The sequence below is a fragment of the Rattus norvegicus genome, chromosome 5 (assembly GCF_021556685.1).
Source record: "Rattus norvegicus strain SHRSP/BbbUtx chromosome 5, alternate assembly SHRSP_T2T, whole genome shotgun sequence".
Taxonomy (NCBI): domain Eukaryota; kingdom Metazoa; phylum Chordata; class Mammalia; order Rodentia; family Muridae; genus Rattus; species Rattus norvegicus.
In genome coordinates, this window is record NC_141538.1 from 144,411,107 (window position 1) to 144,439,048 (window position 27,942).

Here is a 27,942-nt window from a genome sequence, read left to right on the forward strand (position 1 = left end):
TCCTAACAAATGGAGCTGTGTGTATCCTCTTGATTTACAAACTGAGCAGAATCATCACTGTTTGGGATAGTGAAGATGACAGCACAGTCATGAGTCTTTGTCACCAGGGAATCCTGGCTGGAGTGGAAAGATTACTAATCCTCCTCCCCATCCCCCAGCATCCATCCAGAGCACAAAGAAGTGGCTTCCAGTGGTTCCTTGGAGATCAGGAGAGGATTCAGTCCTCTCTCAGCCATATCTGTCATGTCATTCAGATTCAAAGGAATAGCCCTGAAAGTCTGTCTCACTCTAGCCAGGGCAAGAGTCTCAGGCTCCCGGCTCCAGGCTCTGGTTTCTCAGTCATGAAAAGACAGACATTGGCTCTGCAGGTAGTTTATTGATAGGGTGCTTGTCTCTATGCGTAAGGCCCCAGGTTCTATGGCCAGCATTCTGACAAACAAAAATAAATGAATGAACGAGAAAGGTGTAGCAATTAAAAAGAACCCAGGCAGGGCATGGCAGTGCATTACCTGCAATCCTAGCACTTGGAAAGCAGAGGCACAGGAGACTCCCAGGTTAAGATCAGCCTGGTCTGTATATTGAATAAGACCCTGCATTTAGCGGGAGGGGAAAAAAAGCCCTAACAATGGATCCTAGTAATTAGCTCTTCAGGTACACCTATACCAGGGACACTTGTCTTTCTCCTGCCAGCCCCAAGATAACAGCTGATCTTTTGAACATTATATGAAGGAAATATTACCACCCCCTTTTTCAAAATGGGAAAAGTGAGGTCCACAAAGGGTTAACTGGCTTAGGGTCACAGAGCAAGTGAGTGATGAAAGCTAAGTCTTGAACCCTGGTTTACATGACCCCATGTTGGTCTTGCTCTCCCAACTGGCATTTGGGTGGCGGCCCGTGATTTGAAACCCTTGTTCATGATTTGAAACCCTTGTTCGTGAGCTGTGAGTTCCTCTTGCTTTCTTTTTTTTTTTTTTTTAAAGATTTATTTATTTATTATATATAAGTACACTGTAGCTGTCTTCAGATACACCAGAAGAGGGCATCGGATCTCTTTACAGATGGTTGTGAGCCACCATGTGGTTGCTGGGAATTGAACTCATGACCTCTGGAAGAGCAGTCGGGTGCTCTTAACCTCTGAGCCATCTCTCCAGCCCTCCTCTTGCTTTCTTGAGACAGAGCGGGTCTGTAGGAAGGTTGGCTGTCTTTGGTGTCTGGGGACAGTTGCAGAAGCAAAGCGCTTATGCAGATTTAGCACGGGAAAACCCGTGTTCCTGCCTCAGCTTTTAAGTTAGACCTTAGGAGTCTCACTATCTCCTTTTCTTTTTCTAGGCCGTGTGCATGTTCCTGTGTGTGCCGGGGAGGATCAGTTAGAATTATGTATTTGTAGCTGTTTTGTAAACTATAAAGCTGTAAGCCAAAATCACTTAGGATAGACAGTGTAAGAATGTAGAGCTCTCACTTGCATTCCAAGAGGTCTTGCATCCCTTAGGTTTAGTCTGTCCCTTCCTCATTGTGGGATTCTATACGTGAATGGGTTTGGTCCCATGGTTGGGATATCTTTCTGCTATCCAAACAACCCGTGTCCTGTCTCATGCATTTCTGACATGGGTCTTAAGGTAGCTAGCTTTGATTCACAGTGATCCTCTTGTCTCAGCCTCACTAATACTGGGGCGGTTCTTTTTGTTTTTCTTTTCCTTTGGTGGGAGAAGGGGTGGGGGATTGCAGGTCAGCTCTCACTATGTAACCCAGTCTGGCCTCAGACTTTCTGCCTTCCTGACTCTGCTTCCTGGGTGCTGGGATTATAGGCATGTGCCACTGCACCCAGTATGCCAGGGGATTTTTTTTTTCTGGTCAAACTGCCCAATGCCAGCAGAGTCCAGGTGTCTGTCGCCCTGAGCTGGTAGACATTACCTAGCCTGTCCGGCTCTGTTCTCATCTGATCCCATATCAGTCCCAGCCTGGCAGAGGGCAGATTCACCTGTGAATAGCTCCGTATCCAGCTGTCTGTCCCCTGCCCTAACTCTGGCCTCGGTGCCTTGTAGATGCATGGCCGGTTTGCTCTTAACCTTTTGGCAGGCACCGACCAGGAGCCAGACTTGCATTCTGGGAGCCCAAACCTGGGGTGGGGGGAAGGTAAACAAACCAATAGTCACAGCCCAGTGGAAGGGTGCAGAGGTAGGCTCTGGTGTTCTGGGTGGTAAAGAAGGCTACCTAGCCCTGGCAAATGCTGGGAGTATATGTCGTAGGTGACAAGACACTTCAATGAAGACAGAGAGGTGACAAGGAGGCCAGAGAGAAGGGTAGGGCAAGACTGTTCACGGTACATACAGCTCCCATGACTCATGGGCTACATTTAACGTCATATAAGGGCAGTGAGGTAGGGAGGTAGCCAGGGTCTGGCAGCCTTACTGGAGAGCTTGGATTTCTTCCTGAAAATTGGGAACCTTGCAGGACTTCTGCAGTAGATAGCTGGTGATGCTGCTGCCCAATGGACTCTATGTCTATCCAGCCTGTTACCCAGTTAGCAGAGGCAGAGAGGCTTGTCTTTGATGGAGTGGTCCCTGCATCCTTTTTATCAGCTGGAAGGAGAGCTGTGGCTCACTGCTCTGCCCTTGGTGCATAGAAAGATGTGTTGCAGAAAGGCGCCACCAGGTGGTGGACCTGAAGATTACAAAACCCTCACCCCACCCCACCCCACGCCCATTTGTTGGCCATATAAGACTAAATCTGTTTATGCCATGCTGAGTTTGCCAAGCAAGAATGGGGTTTCAGGTAACCCCGCTGCAATTATGTACTCAAAGGCAGGCCCCTTTAAACTTTTGAACTGAGTCTCAGGAGCTAGTCCAGCAGGTAGGACTTTGTCCTGTGTCTCTGAGAATACATGCCAAACATCATGACTCCTGTCCACCCCTCAACACTTGTGCATCTAAGAGAGCAAGGGCAGTATCTTATATAGCCCGTACATGCTTTTCAATCCAGGAAGTATAACTGGGGCTGGGGAGATGGCTCAGTGGCTCCCAGCTCCCACATCAGAGGCTCACAACTGCCTATAACTCCACTTCTAAGGGTCCAGTGCCTTCACACACATGCATATGAGTAAAAAAATTTTAAAAAGAAAAACTACCAATGCATACACAGTGAGAGTGTTTTTATTCTTTGCTGATTGCCTATGTCCCTCATGGCTTTCTTTTCCAGGATTACATTGCTGTGTGTCTTTAATTTCTTTAACCATGCTGTTTGTGTGAGACCAGTCTCACTGCGTAGACTTAGCCAGCCTGGAATTCAACCAGGTAGACCAAACTGACCTTAAACTCACAGAGATCCACCTTCTTCTGTCTCCTGAGTGCTGGGATTAAAGATACAGGCCTGGGCTGGAGAGATGGCTCAGCAGTTAAAAGCACCCGACTGCTCTTCCAGAGTTCCTGAGTTCAATTCCCAGCAACCACATGGTGACTCACAACCATCTGTAAAGAGATCTGATGCCCTCTTCTGGTGTGTCTGAAGACAGCTAAGGTGTACTTATATATAATAAATGAATAAATCTTTAAATAAAAAAAAAAGATACAGGCCACCATCAAAGACTCACCTTGTGGCTTGTATTGGCCTATTCAGCTGCAAACTCAAAACTATCCTCCTGCTGTAGCATCCCTGTGCCGAGACTGCAGGCATAACCATCATACCCAGCTTAGTATGTCAACCCCCACCCCACCCCCGGAGACAGATTCTTATGAGTCCCCAATCTGGTTTTGAACCTGCCGTGTAGCTGAGGATGACTGAGAACGGCTAATCTTGAAGTGCTCTGTCTTCCTGCCCCCATTTCCCCACCTCCTGAGTCCTGTGGTGACAGTCCTATGCCTCCTCTCCAGTCTCAGCTTTTCTTTAACTTGCACTGATGCCTTTGAAGCACATAGACCCATTTTGTTGAAAGGACTTCAACTCAGGGTTGTCCCATTTAGGATTCATTCTGCCCATGTTAGCCAAAGAAGAGTATAAGCAAGGAATGCATCTTTGCGAAGGAGGCCATGGCGTTCGTTCTGTCTTCTGTCATCAGTGACAGTAACTCCTGCCTCTTGGGTCAGGTTGCAGCTTGCTCTTCTTTAGTTGGGGTGAATTTCCATTTTGCGTTGACGGTTCTATTGTTTTGAGAAAAGCATGAGTCTTTCAGTGGAAAGGAAGGTTTAGAGCATGCATGCTACTCCCACATGGTGCCCCAGAGGGTCTTAGGCTAGAGGGACCACATCTTCATTTCAGGCGCTTCCCTAACCCTCACACTGTCCCACCTGAAATGGGATGGTGGAACTGTCAGAGATGGCTTCATCACCCTGGACAACCCTACTGTGCTTCAAGCAGAGTAGTGCCAGCTGGTGTGCCAGTCTTGGTCTGCAGACTGTAGAGTGCCTATGCTCTCTGAAGGAGCGACAAGCACAAGGACGTGATGCTCTGTCTCCATTCAAGAAACAGGTGTTCCTGTTGGCACTCCCGCCCCCAACAGCTGTGCTCAGCCTTCTCCAGCAGACACCCCTGGCTCTCCTCTGTTCTGCCCTCAGCAGCTCAGCTGCCCAGGCTTCTTCTCTCCCTGAGCTACAGGGCTACTCTCAGGCTAGCTACCAATCCATCAGACCTATATATAGTCTGAGGAAGCAGATTCGACACCCCTCAAGCCTGGTTAACCTCCTACTACTTCCTGTTCTCTCTAGCTCTCAGTTCAGTGACTGTCCCCTTTCCCTGGAAAAGGAGAAAATCTATGTTCAAGTTTTTATTTGTTCCCACTCTGTGGCCCTGGCTGGCCTGGAACTTGCTGTGTAGACTGGGCTGACCTCAAACTCGGGATTCTGTTGGCACTATTCCCACACCCAACGGTAGTCAGGCTTCTAAGCATAGTTTATCAGATGCTTGTACTATCCTGACAGGTTCTCTGCTAAACCTTTTGTGAGTTATCCCTCAATTATAGGACAACTATGGAAGTATGGAAGGTGTTATTCTCTGTAGATGGAGCCCACAGCTCCAGTGATAGTGCTGGGGTTGAATACACATTTGACCTACTCCAGATTCTTCAATTGCCAACATATGGGACTGGGCTGTGTATGAGACGGCTGAAACTGGAGTCCATTTTGACTGAGATATGTTGTTCTAACCATTGTGCTCTTGGTGCCCTTGGGCAACGACTCATTTTTTCCTCTCTCCCTTGGAGAATCTGGAGTGGGTCCAGACTCCTAACCAGTACATGGCAGATGGGATGCAGGGTGGGGGCAAGTCGGTCTTCGCCCACATTTCCAGGCCAGGTGAGGGAGGTAGAGGTGTTAGACCCCTGCCTTCAGTAGAAAATGCCAGAGGTTAAAGACCAGAAGATGGCAGGCTGCACAGCTCAGGGGCACCTACTGCTTTTTTGACAGCTAGGAACCTGAGGGTGGGAACTGGGCCTACTGACTGGGACAGCTTGAAATTGTTGGCTGACCTGACCTGGCAGAATAAACGTCGTTGTTTGGCTACTAGTGGGCACTGGCAGCTGCTGAGAAACATAGCTCCTAGCTGCTCTGTTCACAGGCAAACATACAAACATGTCTGTATTCCCACGGTAAGTAATCCACTGCCCAGGATTATGGCTTATTTCCCCGACAGGAGGATTGGTCTTGTATTCTTACCTCACCGTGTTGGTTTGAAGCAACACCCAACTCTTCAGAAACCCAGAGGCTGCTTCAAGAAGCCTTGACCCAAACTGGGAGGTATCTGTAATCCTGGTACTCAGAGGCTGGAGCAAGGAGATTGCTTTAATTCAGGAGTTCAAGACCAACCTAGGCAACATGGAAAGATTCCATCTCAAACAAGAAAAGCTGAGGAACTTGGTGTTTTTATCACACATAGGCCCATGGACTGCACCTCAGACTCACTGAGACAGGGATTCCCTCTGCCCCGAGCCTGTGCCAACACTGCTATGTCGATGCTTCTGGATATGAGTGGCTGGATCCTCCACAGCCAGGCTTTAGTTCTTCTTAGCTGTGTGGTTGAGGCCAGGCATGGTGGGGGAATAGAGCCTGCACTTAGCTCGGAACCACCTGTCTTTCCAGCCACCCTCCCTCTGGAGATGTGCAGGTGTGTTGGCAAAATCTAACCATGCTCTTGTGTAGTGCCTGGCTGGCCCGTACCCCTACCCTTTCTGTGCCTGCCCTGTATTCTAAACTCCTGGGCTCTGGGCATCTTTATCTGTAGAATCTTCTGTATCTCTTCCCGCTCTGGCTGGAGGCTCTCATTGCCTGGTGGCTTTCAGGTGAGATGATGCTTTTAGCATAGGTAGCCCCTGTCCCAATGCTTCTCAACCTGTACGTCATGACCCCTTAGGAGGGCTCAAACAAGCTTTATACAGGGGTCACCTAAGACCATTTACATATCAGTTATTCACATTGTAATTCATAACAGTAGCAAAATTACAGTTATGATGTAGAAACTGAATAATCTTATGATTGGGGTTATCACAATATGAGGAGCTATATTAAAAGGGTATACAGCATCTGGGCCTGCTGGTAGCTGACTTAGACCTGATGATGCCTTCTCATGCTGAGGCCCACTTATATCCCCCAGGGCCAGCAAAGTCCACCGAGCCCCCTGCTTTCAGAATTCCCATTCTGGTTACAACCTGCAATTGGTGAGGCTGCTGGTCTGTGTTCTTTTCCGGTGCCTTCCTCTCAGGCACCCTACAAGCCCATTTGGTCTCACCAAGCTTTCTGTTGAGATCCAAGTTGGTGTGGTGCTTGGATACAGAACATGGGAAAGTTGGCACTCAAAGCTCTACAAACTTCAAAGCTGAGGTTATTGAGTTCCACAGCTGCTGAGCCTTCGGCCTGGGAGACACTGAGCTGTATCTGAGGGGAGCCTCTACCCCAGGGTGAGGAGAACAACTGTTTGAGAGGGATTGCCCAAGTTCTTTTGGGGCCATAGCAGCCAGCACTGACTGTCATCACCACAGGTGTGGGATTCCTCAAACAGGCCATCGTGGACCATTTAGAACTATGCTTGGAGCATCCCTGTCAGGATGGCTTGAGGGTGGGGTGGAGCCGCCCTACGTGTCTAGCATCTGCAGGAGCAGAGGCTACGAGGCTGTCTCTGAAAACCTCATCCTCCAGTTTTTCCTGGCTTACTCTTCACCATGATTTCCTTTGCTTCAGTCAACTCTGGGTAGGAAATGATGTTTAGGGAGGAAAGCAGTCAGGGTACCTCTTCCCCGCCAGCATCTTTTCCTATCCCTGCCCATCTGCTTCTATCCTTCTGTCTGCCGGTGTCTTGGAGCTGTTCCCGTGCCATTTGCTTGAGTAGAATCCTGAGTGGGGTAGGAGGGGTCAGGCTGAGCCCACTCATTGTCTGGGCTGCAGCTGCTCCCTGCAAACAGGCGTCTAGACTGTGTGTAGGCGAAGAAGCAGCATCGACACAGATGTGATGCCTGCGTGGTGCTCTCCAGGGAACTGGAGAAAAGAGGAGGCTCAGTACTCCAGAGCAGGAGACCAGGATCAGAGTGTAGTGATATAGCTACTACCAGAGGCTGCTGGCCCTGACAAGGACACCAACTGGAAGGAATACGTCTGTTTGTTACTATGTGCTGGGCCAGACCCCAAGGCACAGTGGTTCATATGTGTATAAAAGTTTTTTTTTTCTAAGAAATACCCAATTTAATAAAGATAGAGAAAAAAAGATTTTTTTTTTTTCCTTTTTCGGAGCTGGGGACCAAACCCAGGGCCTTGCGGTTGCTAGGCAAGCGCTCTACCACTGAGCTAAGTCCCCAACTCGAAAAAAAGATTATTTTTCTAGTGGTGGTGACAGTCATTAAACACACACAAACATTATTACAAAATGTGGGAAGTGCATGGAGAAAACCATAGGACACAGTGTGAAACCAGGTGACAGGAAGCCATTGTCAAGGAGCTTCAAGCTTGACTTCTCTGAGGAAGTTGTGTGTACACTGGGGGTGCCAGGAGTTAGTCAGGCAAAGAACAGGGATACTGGCATGGTGCTCCTGCATGACGTTTTGGGGGTGTATCTAAAGCTATTTCATTCTTCTCTTCTGTGACTGTTTCCTGCAGAGATCACAGCCCAATCTAACCATGGCTGCCTCTGCATCTGGGGACTGTTGGATGTTAAGAGAAACCCCTAGTGACAGGACTGTGACCCTCAGCATGAAGAAGCTTTCCAGGGTAGCAGCAAAGGCTAAAGGAAAAGACATATATTTTGCTAGCTAGCAGTTTAAGCAGTAACACTTTCATAACCATAGAAATAAACCATGGAGGACCCGGGCCAGCCAAGTTCAGTCCCCAAGAGTCACATGCTAGGAGGAGGAATGCTGCATGTCTGCTAAGATGTGTGTATACTCACACACACACACACACGCGTGCTCTTATATATAAATAATGAATGTAATAATTTTTAAAACAGAACAAAATAAAGACAATTTAAGAAGAAACAGTGCATACAACCAGTAAGCATGCGGAGCAGGCTCCACCTCATAAAGCCATAAAGAATTATGGCTTCGGAGGAGGTGGTTATGGAATATGGAAGAGTTTGGAGAGAGGAAAGGAAAGGGGAAAATGTTGTAATTATCCACAAAATAAAAATTAGAAAGGAAAAAGAGAATTATGACTTTAAAAAGCAATAGTATCCCTTTTATGACTCCTGAAATGGGTCATTTGTGAGAGTAAGGAAACAGTCCTGGTTCAGGGCAAGACCTGTGACTCCCTTCCTCCACGCTGCTGATGGGACTGTCAGTGTGCCAGATGCTTTAGGAAAGAAACATTCACCCCGCCAGGCACAATGGCTCAGACCTATAGCTAAACACTGGCCTGAGAAAGGATCACCACAAGCTTGAGGCCATCCTGTCTATATAATGAGCTCTGAGTCACCATGGGCTAGGTGCAGTGGTCCTCAACCCGGTGGGTCAAATAACCCTTTACAGGGGTTCCTAAGACCATCCTAAAACACAGATATTTACATTACGATTTATAAAACAGTAGCAAAATTAAGTTATAAAGTAACAAAGAAAATAATTTTATGGCTGGGCGTTGCCACAACATGAGGAGTTGTATGAAAGGGTTGAAGCAGGAGGAAATCTGAGAACCAATGGGCCAGAGTGAGACGGTCTGAAAAAATAAAGTTCTTTACCCCATTTGACTCTGCAGTCTTGCTTCTTGGCATTTATCCTGAGAGGGAACAGAGCGCCAAGAGCAGTCTCTGTGAGCCACCATGAGGCTCTGCTGGGTCTGTCTACCTTTCTGAGCCTTGACTCAAAGAGTTGGAATAACTTTCTCTTTGTTTCTTTCTTTCTGGTGCTGGCCAGAGCCTGTTTGCTTTTTCTGGTACTTTGGGCTCCTTACTCTTTCTTTCTCTTAAGTTCCCCGCACCCACCCACCAGGTGGCTGATTGCTGTGTGGCTGACATCTGCTGGGGTGGAAACAGCATGGTATTTTCCTTCTCTTTTCTATTCTCTTCCCCTGCATAGCTGCTGATGGTTGCAGTTTGCCTACCCTGGGGTTTCAATTTTAAAGAAAAATTAAAAAAGAAAAAGAGCCAAAATATACAGGCATTTGTGTGACCATTAAAAAAGAAGAAGAAGAAGGAAATGGATGCCCATAAAGTGGGGAGACAAAACCTGCCTGGGTGCTGCAGGAGAGTGAAGGGTGCCTTTACCATGTGCTTTCTGCTTTATATTTACCATGGAGAAGACAGAACACAATGCCAGTCTCGGCCACTGGGTTCCGTCCCAGCCCTTGGTTTTGGTTTTTGTTGTTGTTATTTTTATTTGTTTGTTTTTTCAAGATGAGGTCTTTCTATGTAGCGTGGCTGGCCTGAAACTGGCTCTGTAGACCATGCTGGCCTCAAACTCAGAGATCCACCTGCCTCTGCCTCACAAGTGCTAGGATTGAAGGCATGCGCCAAGCCTAGAGTTGTTTGCTTGCTTGCTTATTTTTACAGCTTTAATAGGATAAACTTCACATTCTGTAAAATTCTGCCTAGAGTAAGGAAAAGGGAAACTCTCAAAGTGGCGTCAGAGTGTGGTCCATATTTTCACAGTGATTTCTATTACTTTGTATGAGAGGAAAAACCCAGGAGACACAGGCCTGACTGGAGAGCAGCTGTCTAGGTGGTGAGGTTAGGTTCCTTAGTTTCCAGGCTGGCCCGTTTTTCAGTGTTCGTACAAGGAATGCCAATTACTTCTATGTGGAAAAGAAATTACAAGAGAAGTTGGTGCTCTGTGTCTCTGAGCCCTGAGGGGAATGGCCAGAGCTACACATCTAACATCGCTTGCCGCTAGACCTTTCACCTGGCTCCCGGCACCACTCTGTGCCTCACCTCAGACTCAGCAACATGGACTCTCGGGAACTTGCTGCTTATTGCCTGTACATCTGCTTTCCTGGACTCTGTCAGGTCTGTTCATGCTGCTTTCTCACCCCATCCCTATTAACTTTTCTCAGAGCTTCAGCTTGCACTGAGCTTTACCCTCCTCCCCAACCTGGGCTCAGTCTCCCCAAGAGGTCTGACTTAGAGAATAAGATGTGTTTCTGTTATCTGTCATGAGGCTAATGGCTTCCAAACCTGCTTCTCTATCTGCTTGTACTGAAGCCTTAAAGGGAATGGATCTTCAGGAAAGTCAAAACCCCATTGATGGGCAAAGACAGTGGCCCCCTTCCCTTCTCATCACTCCTGTCCATCTGTCCATCCATCTGTTCTCTCTCTCTCTCTCTCTCTCTCTCTCTCTCTCTCTCCCTCCCTCCCTCCCTCCCTCCCTCCCTCCCTCCCCCTCCCCCCTCTCTCTTCTTCCTCCTCCTCCTCTGAAATAATATCTTGGAACTAGAGAGGTGGCTCAGCAGGTAAGAACATTTGCTGCTGGATCAATTCAATTCTCGTCACCCACATGGTGGCCCACAGCTCTTAACTTCAGTTCCAGGGATCCAGTGCCCTCTTCCAGCCTCCACAGGCACCAGACATGCAGGCAAAATACCCATACTATTTAAAAGTCTATATTCATTAAGCCAGACCTCCCCCCCACCCCCAGGTGAGGACTGAACCTAGGGCCTTACGCTTGCTAGGCAAGCGCTCTACCACTGAGCTAAATCCCCAACCCTCAGTACATACCTTTAATACCAGCACTTGCAAGGAAAAGGCAGGTGGATCTCTGAGTTCAAGTCCAGTCTGTTCTCCAGAACAAGTTCCAGGACAAATAGAACTACACAGAGAAATCCTGTATTGAAAAACCAAAAAAAAGAAAAAAGGTCTGGAGAGATGGCTCAGTGGTTAAGAGCACAGACTCTCTTCCAGAGGACCTGGGTTCAATTCCTAGCACCCACATGGCAGCTCACAACTGTCTGTACTTCTAAGGTCTGATACCCTCACATAGACATACATGCAGGCAAACATGCAAATAAATAATTTTTAAAAAGAAAAGGAAAAAAGTATTCATTTAAAAATGATTTTGCATTCAATACTTTCAAATGGTTCATTGGTAATTAAAAATAAGCAAATTCAAGGTCATCTTTTACTTCAGTCCAGTATTCCTCAGACTTCATGGGCAGGAAGGAAGTGCTAAGCATCATGTCTAAGGGGGCATTTCCCAGGGTCCACAGCCCATCACTTCTTGGAGATGGCCTAGAAGGAGGCACCTCTTCCTCATAGTCTTTTGGCTGTGAGCATTGGAGGTAGGGGCCACTTTGAGAACAGCTACTTGGGGCTGGGGCTTGGTTGCCTGCCCTGTCTTTGTAGAGGTTCTTCAGCACCCACACAGTCCTGTGCCTCCCTCTGACACCTTTACAGCAAGCAGACTTCCCTACCCTCACTTCCTTTTCAGTCTGTGTCTGCTGCCTTCAAGGACATGTGCTCTTGGTGTGCAATGACGCTCAAGAAAAGCAGTTGTGATTCTTTTGTCCTCAGGAGCCTTGGCTGCTCCTGGTGGGGAGAAGGTGTGGGAAGCAGCAGCAGCTGTGGGATGTATCCTTAAGTTAGTCTGGGCTCGTGTCAGGAAAGCTGTTGATTCACTCAGCAGAAAGGATCTTTTCTGTCTTGTTTAGAACTGAGAATGAAGCGGAGAGCATCAGACAGAGGAGCTGGGGAGACGTCGGCCAAGGCCCAGGCTCTAGGGACTGGCATTGCTGGAAATAATGCAAAGAGAGCAGGACCGTTCATCCTGGGTAAGCCTCTGACTGTGGGGGTGTGGCCAGGGCATGGGCCATCTCTGACCTATACACAACAGAGTGAGGTGCCCGCCAGGGCTGTGGTCACTCCTTAGCAAAAGTTGTCAGTTTCTTGTCAGTACACCAACTCTATAAGAACCAGATTCTAACCTTCCCCTGAGAATAAGACCCTCAGAACATCAATAAACTCACAATAGGACATGGTTACATTAGACTACGTGACTCACCATTTAAGGCACTATTTGACTTTCTCAAATGACATAATTGATTTCAGTGGTTTTGTATAGCATTTCCTGAGTTTCTTGTGTTTACTTTGTTTTAGAGAAGGGTGTTTTGAAACAGGATCTAGGTAGACCAGGCTGGCCTTGAAGTAACAAGAGTTCTGCCTGTCTCTGCCTCTGCCTCTGCCTCCCAAGTGCTGGGATTAAAGGCAGGCCCTGACTTCTTATAGAGTAGTGTAGAAGTATAATAGGGTTGAATGTTTCCAGGAGGCCAGAGAGCCCCAAGGCGTTCTTCATGGTGTCTGAGGCCCAGCCAGTCCAGGTTGTTGATGGCCAGAGCTGCAGATAGTTTGGGCTCTGGCACCAGGCCCTTAGTAGGACCTTAGTAGGACTTCTATTTTAGGACAGCCTTTGGAACTTAAAGGCACAGCCTAGTTCCAACTTCAGACACCCAGAAAATAGCTCATAATGGTGCCTGCTACCAGCAGATAGCCCTGTGCTATTTGTAGGGGTGTGCAAGTAAACAGTAATGAGTTTGGACTGCGTCTGCCCTCGAACAGCTTACATGTCTGTTGGGAAACAAGACTTTAGCTGAGTCCTCGAAGGAGACAAACAAGGGGCTGGGGGGTGGGCACAAGTGAGAAGATCTGTGGGTAGTGAAGCCAGGAAAGTCTTACTAGCCCAGGCTGGCCTCAAGCTGGCCATCATCGAGCTGCATGAGCTTCCTGAGTGCTAGGGTCATGGGCATGCACCACACTAGACACTGGAAACTCGTTTTGAGGACTGTGCCAGCAAAAGCCAGGCATGTATCCAGCAGATGCACACACGTCCACCTCCACTTTTGGAAGAGGCTTTTTGGGGGCAGCCTAGTAGGTGTGAAGAGAAGACCCAGCCAGAAGGCCTCTGGAAAGTGAGCCCGTGGTTCTGTGTGCTGTAGGTCCCCGCCTGGGCAACTCACCGGTACCGAGCATTGTGCAATGTTTGGCAAGGAAAGACGGCACGGACGACTTCTATCAGTTGAAGGTAAGCAGCATCGGGCAGGACCCTCAGGACCAGGGCTGTCCTAGACGCCACCCTCCCTCCTCAGCACCTTCACACCTGCATCACCTGTGAGCACCAGTAGCCCCATTTCTTCCTGAGAAACAATCAAGTTCAGTCTTACTCAGCACCCCATGTGAGAGCTCGGTGTGCATTACAGGCTGTCAGGACAAGCAGCTGTCGTGTATGCTTGTGTGAGGCCAGGCGAGGTGTAGCAGAAGTGAACGTGCTTCCCCTCTCCAGCTGTTCTCCTGGGCAAAGGAAAACATTTGTTCTTTTTCTCCACATGCTTTCCTGCAGATCCTCACCCTTGAGGAGAGGGGCGAGCAAGGAATTGAGAGCCAAGAGGAGAGGCAGGGCAAGATGCTGCTGCATACCGAGTACTCTCTGCTGTCCCTGCTGCACACACAGGATGGCGTGGTCCACCACCATGGCCTCTTCCAGGTGAGGGGCCCCACACTCCTGGTCCTGCCTGGCATCTACTACAGGCACCTGTCTGTGAGCAGCTCCCAGCTTCCCAGCATGCCACTCCTGGTATTCTTTCCCCGCTGACTGTCAAGGCCTAGGCAGAGGGATTTGGAATCAGGCTGGAGTCATGTTGGTGCTACAGTGCCCGTGATGATCTCATCCTGAAGAACGGCTCACACACGTCAACTTAGAGCAGCCAGGCTAGCTTCGAAGAGCTGCCTTTCTGAGGGAGAAAAGGAAGTCATTTAATGTCTCCCATGCTCTTTCCAACTGTGTTGTCTGGATTGGCCAGGCTAAAGCGCAAGACGGAGGAGCAAGAGCTGGGTCACCTGGGGCTGGGGTCAGCTCTCACAGTGTGACTAGACCGCAGTCCTTTTGCCTGCCCAGGTATTTCAGGTCTCTGAGCCCCAAGCCCATGGGGATCCTGGGAGGGTCACAGTGTCACCTGCCTTCAGGCTGGTTGGCAGGTGCACAGGAGTGCGGCCAGCCCTGGCTGCTGTGACACCTGCTCGTTACACAGTCTTCCTGTTGGTGTGATCATTGACGTACAGCAGTCATACAGCAGTGCTAAGGAGGTCGAAGTGTCACTTCCCAGCCTGGGCTAACAGTGAGCTACCCACTCACACCCACACCTGTCACCGCCTTATTCTTAGACTTGCCACTGAAGCAGTTCCCAACACTGGCATGTTCCCCTGAAATAGAAATTAAGTTGTTTTTAGTATCTCAAATTCTGATATCTTTACGTGTGTGGCCTTCATTTGCATTGTTTTGGATGACAGACGTGACCAAAAGTACCTTGAGCAAGTTATCTGTGTGCATTGGACACTGGACCCCGACCCTGCAGCAAGTGAATCCCAGAGATGATCCTGCATTTAAGGAGTAATCTGGCTATTTGGTCCTTCCTCCAGGAGTTCACCAGAGGGCTTTGCCTGTGTGATGGCAATGACCAGGCCTCTTTTGGCCAGCAGGGTCCCAGAATTCATTTTGCACTTGTTTTTGTCACACTTGGGCTCTCTTGCAGTAACAAGAGTAACTAGGGTACGGACCCAGCATTAGTATCTGACCTGCTCACCCCTGACTGCAGCAGGCCACAGCCAGCTTACTTAGTCCCTGACATCAGGGAGGGAAAGATTGCTGACTCCCCTTTATGCACGAGGAACTATTTGAGGCCAGCACGGTATTCCTTGCCAGTTATGTGACTGCCCAGCAGTCCTGTAGCCACAGGAAAGACACTGGACTGTCAGGGTTTTCTAATGGGTGCACCAGGCCGCTTGGCATTTAGTTGATTGCAGATGCAGTCAAGTTGGCAGCCAAAATCATCCATCACACATAGAATACTGTGTGACCCCTGAAGTTTTGCAGGAATGGCCGCTCTTAACCTTCTAGAATCTTTTTTTTAAAAGATGTATTTATTTATTATATATAAGTACACTGTAGCTGTCTTCAGATACACCAGAAGAGGGCATCGGATCTCTTTACAGATGGTTGTGAGCCACCATGTGGTTGCTGGGAATTGAACTCATGACCTCTGGAAGAGCAGTCGGGTGCTCTTAACCGCTGAGCCATCTCTCCAGCCCCCAACCTTCTAGAATCTTATGCCTAGGGTAGTGGCACGTGACGTTAATCCCAGCAGACAGATCTGGGAGTCCAGGGCCAGTCAAGATTTCACGGTTAGACGACCCTGGGAAAAAAAACTCTCAAAAACTGAAAAAAAAAAAAATAACAATATCTACAGTCTTGAACGTGGTAGAGAGACATTGGTGTTTGCAGGAGGAAGACACCCCAGGGCCCAGCTGCACTGCTGCAGCACGTTGCTGAGGGGTCAGTTGGCTATAAATGCCCAGGACTGACCCTGTGGTCAGAGCATGAAGCCTTCACCTGAGATGTTGAGCATGAGCCTGTTGGCCTTTGCGTTTGGTGCACCCAGTCAGGCTGTCTGCTCTCCTCTCTCGCACACTGACTCCTGCAGATGGTTGCAGAGGTTTGCGTGGCCACCTGTGTGTGCCTCACCCAAGGCAGCAACATTCAGCCACTTCCCTCTGGGCCTCTGAAAGAGAGCCTTTTAACTCCCTCGCCTTGGCCTGTCTCCTTGCCTCCCAGGACCGCACGTGTGAAGCGGTCGAGGACACAGAGTCTGGGCGGATGGTAAAGAAGATGAAGAAACGCATTTGCCTTGTCCTTGACTGCCTCTGTGCACACGACTTCAGTGACAAGACCGCTGACCTCATCAACCTACAGCACTACGTCATCAAAGAGAAGCGGCTCAGTGAGCGTGAGACTGTGGTCATTTTCTATGATGTAGTCCGTGTGGTAGAAGCCCTGCACCAGGTGAGGCCCAGACCCACATGCCCCAGAAACAAATATCGTTCTTGGCTTTTGCTCAGTGAAACCTGCTTGGTTCTGACCTCGCTCAGATGTGCTTTGCAGCTGGGAGTGTCCGGAGGGGAGTGGCTGTATGTCCACTGCCCTGTGTGAGACACTGCAGGCCACAGCCAGCCATGGTCCCTGTGAAGGCCGGCAGATAGCAGCCCATCAGAGCTCCATGTAGTAATTCCCAGTCAGTTAAGAAAATAAATTATAGCCACAGGGTATCTGAACTTTGGTAGGATTGGGGTACCAGGTACCCCAAGGTGAAGGGCAAATGCTTGAGGCTCGCCCAGGGCTCCATGGGCCAAGCCTGGGGTACTTAGATCCAGAAGTGCTATGGCCCCTGCTCCTTGCCCCCACCTCCAGACTGAAGCTTGTTTTCTTCATGGGACAGTCGGTGGAGTAAGGAGACAGATTTCCCCATAAGCTGCTGGTCTGGGGTGAAAGCAGAGGCACCTGCTAGGCTACTTCCTACCCACTTCAGATGCATGCTTGGCGAGACCTAAGGGACAGATCCTAGGGGGTCCCTGCATTCCCAGAACCCTGAGGAGTCTCCATCTTTCAAGGTGGACCCCACTTCTCACTTTCTCATGTGAACCATCCATTCATTGGTTTTCAGAAAAACATCGTGCACAGAGACCTGAAGCTTGGGAACATGGTGCTCAATAAAAGGTAAGGGCTCATTCTTCCTCTGTTTAACCTCAGTGCTGGCCACATGCAGCAGCTGCCTGTGGGAACTGACTCAGAACAGTCCAGCACCCCCGAATCCTAGGACTGGGAATGCTGTCTTGCTGAAACTGGGTATTCAGAGTCACAGAGAGAAAGCAGCACTCGGTGCTCCCAGTGTCAGGCAGTTGCCTGGGCCTTGGTGGGGGAAGGGCAGTGGTGTGAGGACACCAACTAAGCAAGGTTTCAGGACCCCATGGAAGGAAGCAGTGCTCTGTGGGCGCCACGGTCCTGGAAAGATAGCTCAGCACTTGGGAGGTACCCTCACCTGCTTCTCCGAGCCTCTCCTTCCCTTTCTCTTCTGGGTAGGTTGGAGGGCAGAAATGGCAGCAGCATATGCTTATAGCACAAGTGTCATGGTGGTGATTTGTTCCATGATGTAGTCAGCCCAGGAGTGGTCCCACTGTCCTTATATAGTAGCTGAGGCCTCAGTGGGGAGGTGGGCCACTCAGGAGAGCAAGGGCCACAGACTTCAAAGCTCCAGCCTGATACAACATTGGGTAGTGCCATACAGAGCCAGCTAAGCAACCTCGCTCTCTGCCAGCCCCCCCCCCCCCCGGGGGTTGAGGCTGAAGACTTGTTTTCTGGGGTGCAACACCTACCCCATGTAGCTTGCCATCTGATGACAGGGTGTTGACCAGAAAACAAATATCACATCACATTACCAAGGACAGGATGAGGGGAGCTACTGCATGCTGGCTGACTAGGAAGGATGGGCAAAGGTTTGCCAGCCTGAGGATGTGAAGGGATGAGATCCTTAGTGTCACACACTGCAGAGGGGAGGGAAGGAAACAGGAAATTCCAAGACTGCTTTGACCCCATCTGGCTAAGTGAGGAGTTAGGAAGATGTAGTGCAGGATGTGGGGGTTGGGCCTGGCTCAGAGCCCGCCCTAGACCTCCGACTGTGCCGCCTCTTTGTTTATTTACCCGTTCAGTGAATTCGTTTGTGTGTCCAGTTACCGAACTCTGCGCTTGCTTCTCATCTGTAGAAGTGGAGTGACTCCACCTTGCTGCAGAGAGCAGCCCGAGATACAAGTAGATGTAAAATTGCCCGGTGGGGTTGACTCTTCCTAAGAACACACCAGTGTCAGTTGTAACAGGGCTTGAGGTCCTGTGAGTGAGAGACCGAAGAAAAGGCCCTACAGGTTCCCCCAATCCTGGCTGGGACTCAGAAGACGAAGACAGGTGTTGGAGGGTGCTGTCTACCTTGGCCCTAAGTTGTGGAAAGGGTACAGCCTTAGAGAGGCTGAGTTAACCTCTGAATGTGAGAGCTTATGCCTGGTTTCTAGCATTCAGAAGCCCAAAGCAGGGGCATCACAAGCTTGAGGTCAGCCTGAGCTATATAAGCAAGACTGACTCTGTCTTTAAAACAAAACATTCATGCATGTATGTATATATGTATGTATGTATGTATATGAATGAGAAAGTGGAAACTTGAGCCCTGCTTGTCCTAGGCCTTTTGTGGACATGGCAGAACCCGTGTCCTAACCAGCTGGACTACAGAGCCCAGGCTCTTCCTAACAGCTGCTTGTTGGCTTGCTGGCTCTCTAAATGAGCATCCCAGGGGTTGTCATGGAAACACAGTGGGGCTCCTGACTGTTAACTACACTAGTATGTGAGGCTTCTTTTTTCCACTGGTGGTTTTGCTTTCTCCCTTCTCCTGGCCCCTGGTTCTGTACCTCTGGAGCCCTTAGCGTAGCTGTAGCAGCTCTCAAATGACCTTCAGGTTGCAGAGCACTCTCTGTAGCTCACTTAGGACAGTCAGGATCCAGCTACCTTCCATTAAGTTCCTGGGTGCTCAGGAAGGGTACAGGATACATGGAAAGCCCCTCCTATTCCCAGTTCGTCCTTGGCATGCCAGCCCTTTCCCACCCATCCTGCCAGGTTCTTGTGCTAGCCAGTGGAATGCAGAAAAATGGGACGAGAGCCCTAGGGAAGGGAACAGGGAGAAGCAAGGGCTGAAATCTAAAGTCCTCCTTGGGGTTATGTGAGGCTGACTGTGGGTTCCTTCTCCTCCTTCCTCTTGGGTAGGCAAGCTGCATACCAATTCCTAGAAAAGCAGAACACTGTGGTAGCCCAGGGGCCATAACTGAAGCGTGACTCACCCAAAGCAGGCCTTGCTGACGAACATTGCCCCACCACCCCTCAATGCCCTTGTTCTCCTGTCAGGACCAACTGGGGGGTCTGGGATTCCTGGGGAGCTATATGCCACCCTCCCTACATGGGTGGTGGTGGCAGGGCGGGCAAGTGTTGCCTGCCAAGCTTTAGGAGGTCTCTGGGCTGACCACGGCGTTTCCTGTGGCAGAGATTCCAGGCACCACTGTGGCAGAAGGTTGGACGTCCTACTGGCAGGACCTCGAGCATCACAATTGCACGCATGCTCTGGGGCATGTTGTCACCCATGTCAGAGATTCTCTCCTGGGCTCTCCTAGGCATGCTGGCTTGCAGAGAACGAGAACATTGTCAGCTTCTTTTGGCAAACCCACTGAGGACCATCTTACCCAGTCAGAGTCAGCCCGATCTTGAGAGTCAGGCTCTGCCATATTCCCCTTCACAGAAAAGGACATTTGAGTTTCCCAAGAGCTGCACACAGCAAGGAAGTGCAGAGACAGGATCAGACCTGGGCATCTGAGTCTCAGACCCATGGCTTCTGCTTTGAGCTATCCTCCCAGCATCCTAAGCCTCAGAGACCACCGGATACATTGTGGCTCCGGTGGCCACAAAACAGCGCTGTTCTGTAAAGCCTTACAGTCCTATGACTGGACAGTGACACAGGAGGTCTTGATTTGCAGATAATCCTAGCTGAGACTCTTTGTTTGCATTCTAGCCTGCAGGCCACCAAGCTGGCTTCTGCAGGACGTCCTGGATAAGAGCTGGAGCCCACGTTTCAACGGGAAGTGTGGAAGACAGACTGGCTTTTGTTTGCACCAAGCCTTCTGCCAGCAGAATTCCCTGAAGTGGCTGAAGGGTTCTCAGAGCCTCTTGGATCTAACTCCTGGGGAAATCCACTTGCAGCCACATACCCTGCTCTTGAGCCCACCCTCCCCCTGCCCTGGAGACTGCTCTAGAAAGAGGAGCTCAGTGCCCTTCAATGGAGCATCTCTCAACTGCTGCTCCCCAGCTGCCGTGCTCAGCCATTAAGTACAGGACACTGCAGTTAGGGAAGAGACAGCCCTCTTCACTGGTGTTCCCCTAGGTTCTCTTGGCAAGAGCCATCCTCCCTTCACCCCCAGCTATAGAGAACCATGAGCTTCTTAGAAAGGTTCCAAGCCAAAGCCACCTGCTTAATGACTTTTTTTTTTTTTTAAGGCCAAGGCAGTCTGAAACTCAAGCTAAGAGAAGAGTCATTTGGGGGCTGGGCACTTACTAGGGCGTCTGGAGCCTAACAGACTTGGGCTTAGTCCTACCTGCCAATGCTCGCAAGCTGTGTGACCTTGGGCACGTCCTTTTGCTTCTGGGTCTTAGTTGTGCTATCTGAAACAGGGTGTTGAAAAAGTCTCCTTCAGAGGTGGGGATGGATAAATAAACAAACAAACGAATACGAGTTGATAGATGAAAACAGTGCACCTGAGTCCTGCAGAGGGAGGGAGGTGAGCTGCTGGGGGCAGGTCCAGAGCTGGCTCTGCATTTCCTGTACTGCATTTCCTCCTAGGTATTTTCTCCATAATTATTGAGATGCATCTCCTCCCCTTAGCTTCCCCTCTTATGCTAAGAGCCCTCCTGGGATGCTGGCCCCAGCATAGTAAATGACTATTACCTGCTATGTGGGAGCCACATTCCTCCTCTGATGTCAGTGTTACCTCCCAGCAGGACCTGCTGCTCCAAATGGGGGCCACCAGGAAGCTATGCTGTCAGTGACAATCCTAGGGTTTGTAATTATTGGAAATAGGGCTGGGGCATAGTCAGTAAGAGAGCTCTGGTGTGCACAAGTCCTGGCTTTGGCCCCTAGCACTACAGGAAACAAGCGAAACATCCGTAAAGGTTGCTGGGAGTAGATAGCACACTGTCTCATGGCGCCTCTGAAATCTGCCTGCTAAGCTCTGTACGTGATGCAGCATGGTTGTAGCCCACAGTGGCCTGTTAAATTTCAGGGCAATGTGTCATGAGTCCCTCATTCAATACACAGTATGGTTCTATGTGCTGAGCCTCCACAAGCCCACACAGCAGGACCCCAGAACTCTTCTAAATGCTACCTGTTCAAAACTACAAGCAAAGGGAATCCCAACGTGGCAGCATCACCAATTCACAATGCCCTCCCTTTCTGGTGTGAACGTTATCTCTTGGAGGCCTTGAACAAGTGAAGACCCAGACCTGCACTGCTGGCCATCCCTAGCCATTGGGCTCACATGTACCCTGTATCAGCAGCAGTGTGTGCATGCCCTACCATGAAGCAGGAAGGACACCAAGACTGGAGTTGCTCCGTCTCCTGGTTCTACCTGCCTATGGAGGTTACAGCACCCTGAAGATGTCAGAAAAGTCCCACCCACCCTTCTGGTGCTGAATCTCCTGGGGAGCTTTGGCTTACAGTGGAGTTTTAGAAAGACAGCCTGGTTGAACTCTGTGAGCTGTGTGGTTGCTCTAGGCTGTGACAACTGTGCTGCACCTCCATTCCTATTCTGTTAGCGCAGGGGACTGTGGGGAAGAGTTGGATGACACTTTAACCTAACTGGATGCCAGGGCTCCGTGGAGGTCCCCAGAAAGGCTAGGCTGGGGGCAGGGCGAATGGGTCAGTTGGTTAAGTGGTCACTAGGCAGGTATGGAGGATTCAAGTTCAGATCCCTAGCATAGAAAGCATGAGGCCTAAAGTAGACAATAGAAAGATCCCAGATCTGGACATGTGGCCCTTCTAGTGTGTACACACACAGACACTCACCGACGTTAGCCAGAGGGCATGGGTAGTAGGATCAGCTTCCACACTCCACCAGGGAGTGGCATGCGGGCTTCCTGCCCAGAGGATGCACAGGCTGTCTCTGCTGTGGTGAGGCAGCGAAGCTCAGGATACCCACTCGCCACAGCATAGAGTGGGAGGGTTAAGGTCACTCACCTCTGGTCTTTTTCCTGCTTGGGAGAATGAGGACGTTGTATTGAGGTTCCAGGTTACTCCCAATCTTGGATATTGGTAAAAATTTCTGGGAATTGTTCCAAGCTCTGAGCTTCAGCTAGAGCAGCAGGTGGAGGGGAGGCTGCTGCTGTGCTTCTAAACAGAGGCCCAGCGGTGAGAATAGGAGCTGGCCGCAGCGGGTCTGGCTCCACGGCCCCTGCATTTACTCTCTGCCTCCCACCCTTAGGACCCATCGGATAACTATCACCAACTTCTGCCTTGGAAAGCACCTTGTGAGTGAGGGGGACCTGCTGAAGGACCAGAGGGGGAGCCCTGCCTACATCAGTCCTGATGTGCTCAGCGGTATGTGTGGTCCCCACATGGTGTGGCAGTACACTCCTTGAACAGATGGTAATCTTGGGGCAGGACCTGGAGTAGGTGCCGGAGCTTTCCTGACCTACCCTGAACAAGATCTTTGGTCTGGTGGAGGAAGAAGACAGGCTGGTCCCATACCTGCATCAGGTTAAAGCTAGGACAGAGGGAGGAGAGTGCCAAAAGAACATTGAAGGACACTTAAGAAATTCTCCCCAGTGCTGCCCAGTGGTGGCACACACCTTTAATCCCAGCACTCAGGAGGCAGAGGCAGGTGGATTTCTTGAGTTCGAGGTCAGCCTAGTGTACAGAGTGAGTTCCAGGACAGCGAAAGCTACACAGAGAAACCCTGTCTCAGGGTTGGGAGCCCGGGAGAGATTCCCTGGGATGGGATGTGGCATTTAAGATGCAGTGTTAACTAGAAGCTCAGCTCTGTGGGCATGGTATAGCACAACCAGCACACCCTAGCACACGGGCAGCAGAGGCAGGAAGGGTTCTAGGCTAACCTGGACCATATAATGACAAGATCCTGCCTCTACACTCCTGCCCCCCCCTCCCCCAGACTACTATCCCAAGAACAATCTCACAAAATCCCCTTTTACAGAGAAGGAAATCAAAGTAAGATGACCTTTTTGTTTGGGACCTTCAAAAATTAGTGCTAGGTTTCCCTGCGGCATTTTGTTTTAATGCATATGTTTGTATACTTTGTTCCTGTTTGCCCTCCTCCAGTCCTCCTCATCCCTCTGGTCCCTCTCCCTAGTCCCCCACATTTCTCCCTCAAACAGTCCCTCCTAGCCTTGTGTCCTATTACAGTCTGCTTTCCCCTTCCCCTCCCTGAAGTGGGGACATTCAGACCATTACCTCTGAGGAGGAACTAATGAAGTGAATGTACAAGTCCAGGCTGAGCCCAGGCAGAGAGAGAGAGAGAGAGATAGAGAGAGAGAGAGAGAGAGAGAGAGAGAGAGAGAGAGAGAGAGAGAGAAAGCAAGCACGAGAAAGAGAGAGAGCTCACCACCATCTAGCAGGGGAGCTGGAAAGCAACACAGACAAAGGACCTTGGCCGATGGTGAAAAACCTATGGAAGAACCAGGCCACATGAGGGTGCTGGATAGGGTGTGAGTGGCTCCAGCTGTGTCCACAGATATACTGAGCACCGCTGTGTGAGCCGCTGTCTGGGTGTGGGAGGAGTAGTTGCAGGCCTGATTGCCAGAGTTTCCTGGCTGATGGAGAAGATGATACAGAACCCTACAGAGCGGGGCACAGCAGGTGGCTGCACACAGCCCTGCATCTACAGGGGTGGGGACTGGGAAGAGTGCAGGATCTCCCAGCACAGTTGCCAGCTGAAGAAGAGCATTAATAGGGCCGGAAGCAAAGGTGGGATTTAGAGAGAAAAGCTGCCCAGGTATCCTTTCCCCTGAGTGTGCATGTCCTTTGTCCCCAGGCCGGCCATACCGGGGGAAGCCTAGTGACATGTGGGCCTTGGGCGTGGTGCTCTTCACCATGCTCTATGGCCAGTTCCCCTTCTACGACAGCATCCCACAGGAGCTCTTCCGCAAGATCAAGGCTGCTGAGTACACCATCCCTGAGTGAGTCCTGCCTCCTGGGAAGGGTTGGGAAGGGACCAGCTGGCCCTCTGGGATTTTAGTGAACAGACAGAAACACCACTGGGGTCCTGGAGTCCTGGGTCAAAGCCCCCAACGCCACTCCTCATCACCTGGCTTAGGCTGTGCTTCCTCTCTGTCTAGGGATGGGCGAGTCTCTGAGAACACAGTGTGTCTTATCCGGAAACTACTGGTCCTTGACCCCCAGCAACGCCTGGCTGCTGCAGATGTCCTGGAGGCCCTCAGTGCCATCATTGCATCTTGGTGAGTGAGCTGTACAAGGCCGGGGGCACACATGCTCTGCTGCCCTACCAGGAGAGCAGCTCCTTTCTCTGCTGTGCCATCAGCCTCAGATCACCCTAAAGGCCGGGTAAGAGGGAGTGGGCAGAGGGCAAAGTGTCTCCTGCCTGCTAGACATGTGAGATTGGCATTGCCTCAAAGAGTTCTTAACCTGGCCCTCAGCAGGAAATGTCTCCCTTATTGGACAGGAAGATAGAGGCCCAGAATAGTCAGCCATGTAAGGCGGGTTCTGGCTGGGTCCTAAGCTGTACTGACTGGAGGCAAGTCAGGAGCAGTAGGGACCTGTCTAATCTGATGTGGCCACTTTCCCTGCAGGCAGTCCCTGTCCTCTCTGAGTGGGCCTTTGCAAGTGGTTCCTGACATCGATGACCAAATGAGCAGCTCTGACAGCTCCCAGGAGGTGAGGGGGGGGGGGTTTCTAGGCTTTCCTTCCCCAGCCCTTGCAATAGAAAGGTACTTCTAGCCTGCCTTGTGACCTGTCATGGGACCCGCACACGCGCCCACCCCCAGTGCCAGGCAACCCTCTGGGCCTCTGGAGCAGTCTCTTCCTGCCCCAGTCACATTTCTCTCCCTCTCTGACTCACTGGTTTCTCTCACCCTTCCTGCTTTTCAGTTTTTACATGATTCATTTATCCCTCTTCTCTCTCCTCCCTTTCCCGCACTGGAGAAAGTGCTGGGCGAGGGGTGGAGACAGAGCTGTGAGTGCTGGGCAGCAGCTGGCATAGGTTCAGGACACCCGCTTGGAGGGCAGCTGGGCCCGAGCTGTTACAGGAGCCTCCCTGGGAGCTCCACGTAGGACCAGGAGGAGCCAGTGTGGAAGTCAGCTCCCATTCAGTCCACCCTGAGGCTCATGGAGCCCATTTTTATCTGAGGATCAGAGAAGTAAACTGATGTGCCCATGGTCACACAGCTTGGCAGCTGGGGAACTGTGCCTTGATTCCGTAATCCTGCCTCCCACTAGTTGGGACCTGCCCCACAGTCTTACATCGCCTGCCTACATGGGAAGGAGCTCGCTTGAGGCCATGAGTTGGAGAATAGCTTTGTTTTTAACCCCCACATGCGTCAGTCCCTCAGAGTTCCAGGACCCTCTGTGAGGAGACACCCTTCACTGCCACTCTCATTAATCACGGGTACACACCCCTGAACCCTGCACCCCCACACACACACCCCACTGTGGGGAGGATGCTAACGCAGCCAGGAAGGCCAGAGGACAGGGTTGTGTGTGGCTAGGGCCAGAAGGTGAGGACTTCAGGGCCCCACACTCAGCCTCTAGAAAGATGGAGCCTGAATTGTGATGCCTGGGAAGCAAGAGCTCAGCAGCCACACTGTGCTGGGCGCCCTGTGTTCTGTCTTCACCTTGCTCTTCTCCACCTCACAGGCAAAGGTCACAGAGGAATGCTCCCAGTACGAGTTTGAGAATTACATGCGACAGCAGCTGCTGCTGGCTGAAGAGAAGAGCTCCATTCACGAGGCCCGGACCTGGGTACCCAAGCGGCAGTTTGGTAGCATGCCACCCGTCCGACGGCTAGGCCACGATGCACAGCCAATGACCTCCTTGGACACAGCCATCCTGGCACAACGCTATCTGCGGAAATAGTGCCCTCAGCTAGGGCACTAGCCCAGCACACCTCTCCTCGGCCCGCCTGAGGCCCAGCCATCAGGCCTGCCTGGGCCCGGGCCCAGCAGTGCTGGACTGAGTCTCCCAGGCTGCAGTAGGGACAGGGCAGGGATAGGGACAGCCCAGGTCACAGCCAGGGTCAACAGAGGTACCACAAAGCTACCTTTTGGGATGATTGCTTGATTGTTTTTTTATCTGAGAATTCTAGATAGATACCTAATCTGCTTTTAATCATGACATTTTAATCTACCTCTGTCTCTTTAACCACGCTGTCTCTGGACTGAACGCTGGGAGGAAAGAGGGGAGCCTACGCTCATATCCCAGGCACTGGAACAGCCTGGCTAGGCCACTGACCCCAGTCCATATAAGCTGACCACGCAGCTCGCTGCTGGCCCCCAGTAAGCACCCCTTCCCACCGTTCACAGCCCCTCCCTGGGGCTGCCCTCAGTCTAAGCTTTGGAACACTCTCACCTCACTTTCCACCCAAGTCAAATATATTTATTTTTTTACTGAACCCAACTTGTATCTCTAGGTTCAGCCCATGGCCACTCTTCGCCCCTGAGCCTGGCTGAATAACAGGGCCCAGGTGTGTAGGCTCCCTTCTCGCCCCAGGCACCCAGGAGCCCTCTGGCCAGTTCCTCTGTCTGCTCTCAACCCCCCAGGCCCTCTGTTTCTAGCCTTGGCGCTTTCTCTGTCCTAGCAGCTTCTCTGAGCGGCTGCACATTCGCATTAGTCCTGCCCACCTCCTCCATCTTTCATGTGGTACCCAGGTAACGCGGACGTAGTGTGAAGGGACCTGTGGCCAATTTCGGAGGATGCTCTGGGCCTACGGAGGACAGGACTGTGCTCAGAGACCCTCTCACCCTGCGCAGAAGTGGTGCCTCTCCCAGAAGACTCTGGGCAGATACCTACTTGAGGGTAGGACTTGGAGGGACTCTGTAGGGATCAGGGACCCACCCACCTTCCTGGCTTGAGAACAGCCCTGCTACCCCTTTTTGAGCCGAAATTTTGAAGTGGATGCCCGTCTTGCCAGAAACGCTGTTCTCTCCAGAATGCCCCTCCCTGCACTGGACTTGGCGCACCCAGAACCAAGCAGAGACCCAACTCTGGAGGCCTACATCCTGTGTACCCTCAGGAAGGGTGATGTCACCCTCCTGGTAGGTAGTCCTAGACCCTTCCTGCCTCTTGCTCTCCTATGGGGAGACCATGTTTCCTAGAGTGTGAGCTGCCCCTCACCCCCTGAAAAGCTGACTCACTGTGAGTGACCTTGGGCAAGTTCCCAAACCTCCTTGTGCCTCAGTTTCCCCATCTGGAAAAAATGGGGCCACCTCTTGCCAGCAGTAGCAGGGCTGCCCGTGCCCCTTCCTCCCCGTGCCCCATATCCAGCCCTGGGCACCTGTGCCTCTGTTCTGCTGGGTCTGTGGGAGCCCACCTGAGCCCAGTGGTTACTCCCCTGGCACTCCGCTCTGCTTCTAGTTCAGCCATCCGGCCACTGAGAGTCAGGGCATGGTGCTGGGGCGGGGTGGGGGAGGAGGGCTCTTTTCTATATTTATTTCATAGCGATAAGTCTCCGAAGGGAGCAGAAATGCAGTCAGCCTGGGCCCCTAGCCCATGACTGCCCTCCAGTGAGGCTCTGAGGCCTGGCTAGGGCCCTCCTGGGCAGAGCCCCTGCCTAGCCCCTCAGGCCTGATTCCACTTGCCCCCCTTTTAAAAGCAATACCTTCAGGTCTGCAGCGCCATCAGCCAGCCTGGTTCCTTCTTAGGGTAACCTGGGTCTGCTGGTGTTTCTGGCAATGCAGATGAGAGGAGGGTGGGCCTGCCCTCGCTGCTGTCAGGCACTGAGAAGCCCTACGGTAAAGAAAAACAAAAACAAAAAAACAAACAAAATGGAAAAGTCACAAAAAAGTTTGTATAAAGACGTATTTTTGTACTACATGGGGACTCTTCCTGCATGTCAGCAATAAAACTTCCTGATCTGGAGCCACCATGGTCTGTAGCCTGCTTCTGTTCCTGTTCTCACTCTAGT

The 27,942-nt window shown here is 50.9% G+C and overlaps 1 protein-coding gene across 4 annotated transcripts in view; it reads left to right on the forward strand.

The window, feature by feature from the left end:
* Stk40 (serine/threonine kinase 40) overlaps positions 1–27,896 on the forward strand; it is a 37,041-nt gene extending 9,145 nt beyond the window's left edge. For 2 of the 4 annotated variants that reach the window (XR_015619779.1, XR_015619778.1), the window contains exons 2-11: positions 12,042–12,161; positions 13,323–13,408; positions 13,724–13,867; positions 15,992–16,219; positions 16,878–16,930; positions 19,812–22,388; positions 23,839–23,983; positions 24,143–24,262; positions 24,614–24,698; positions 25,677–27,896. Coding sequence is in view for 2 of the 4 variants with exons in the window: in XM_087549582.1 (XP_087405708.1) it covers positions 12,050–12,161; positions 13,323–13,408; positions 13,724–13,867; positions 15,992–16,219; positions 16,878–16,930; positions 22,273–22,388; positions 23,839–23,983; positions 24,143–24,262; positions 24,614–24,698; positions 25,677–25,895 (1,308 nt within the window). In the remaining 2 variants the exon portion in view is untranslated. 4 annotated transcript variants of the gene reach the window in all.
* The last annotated feature ends 46 nt before the right edge of the window (positions 27,897–27,942 follow it).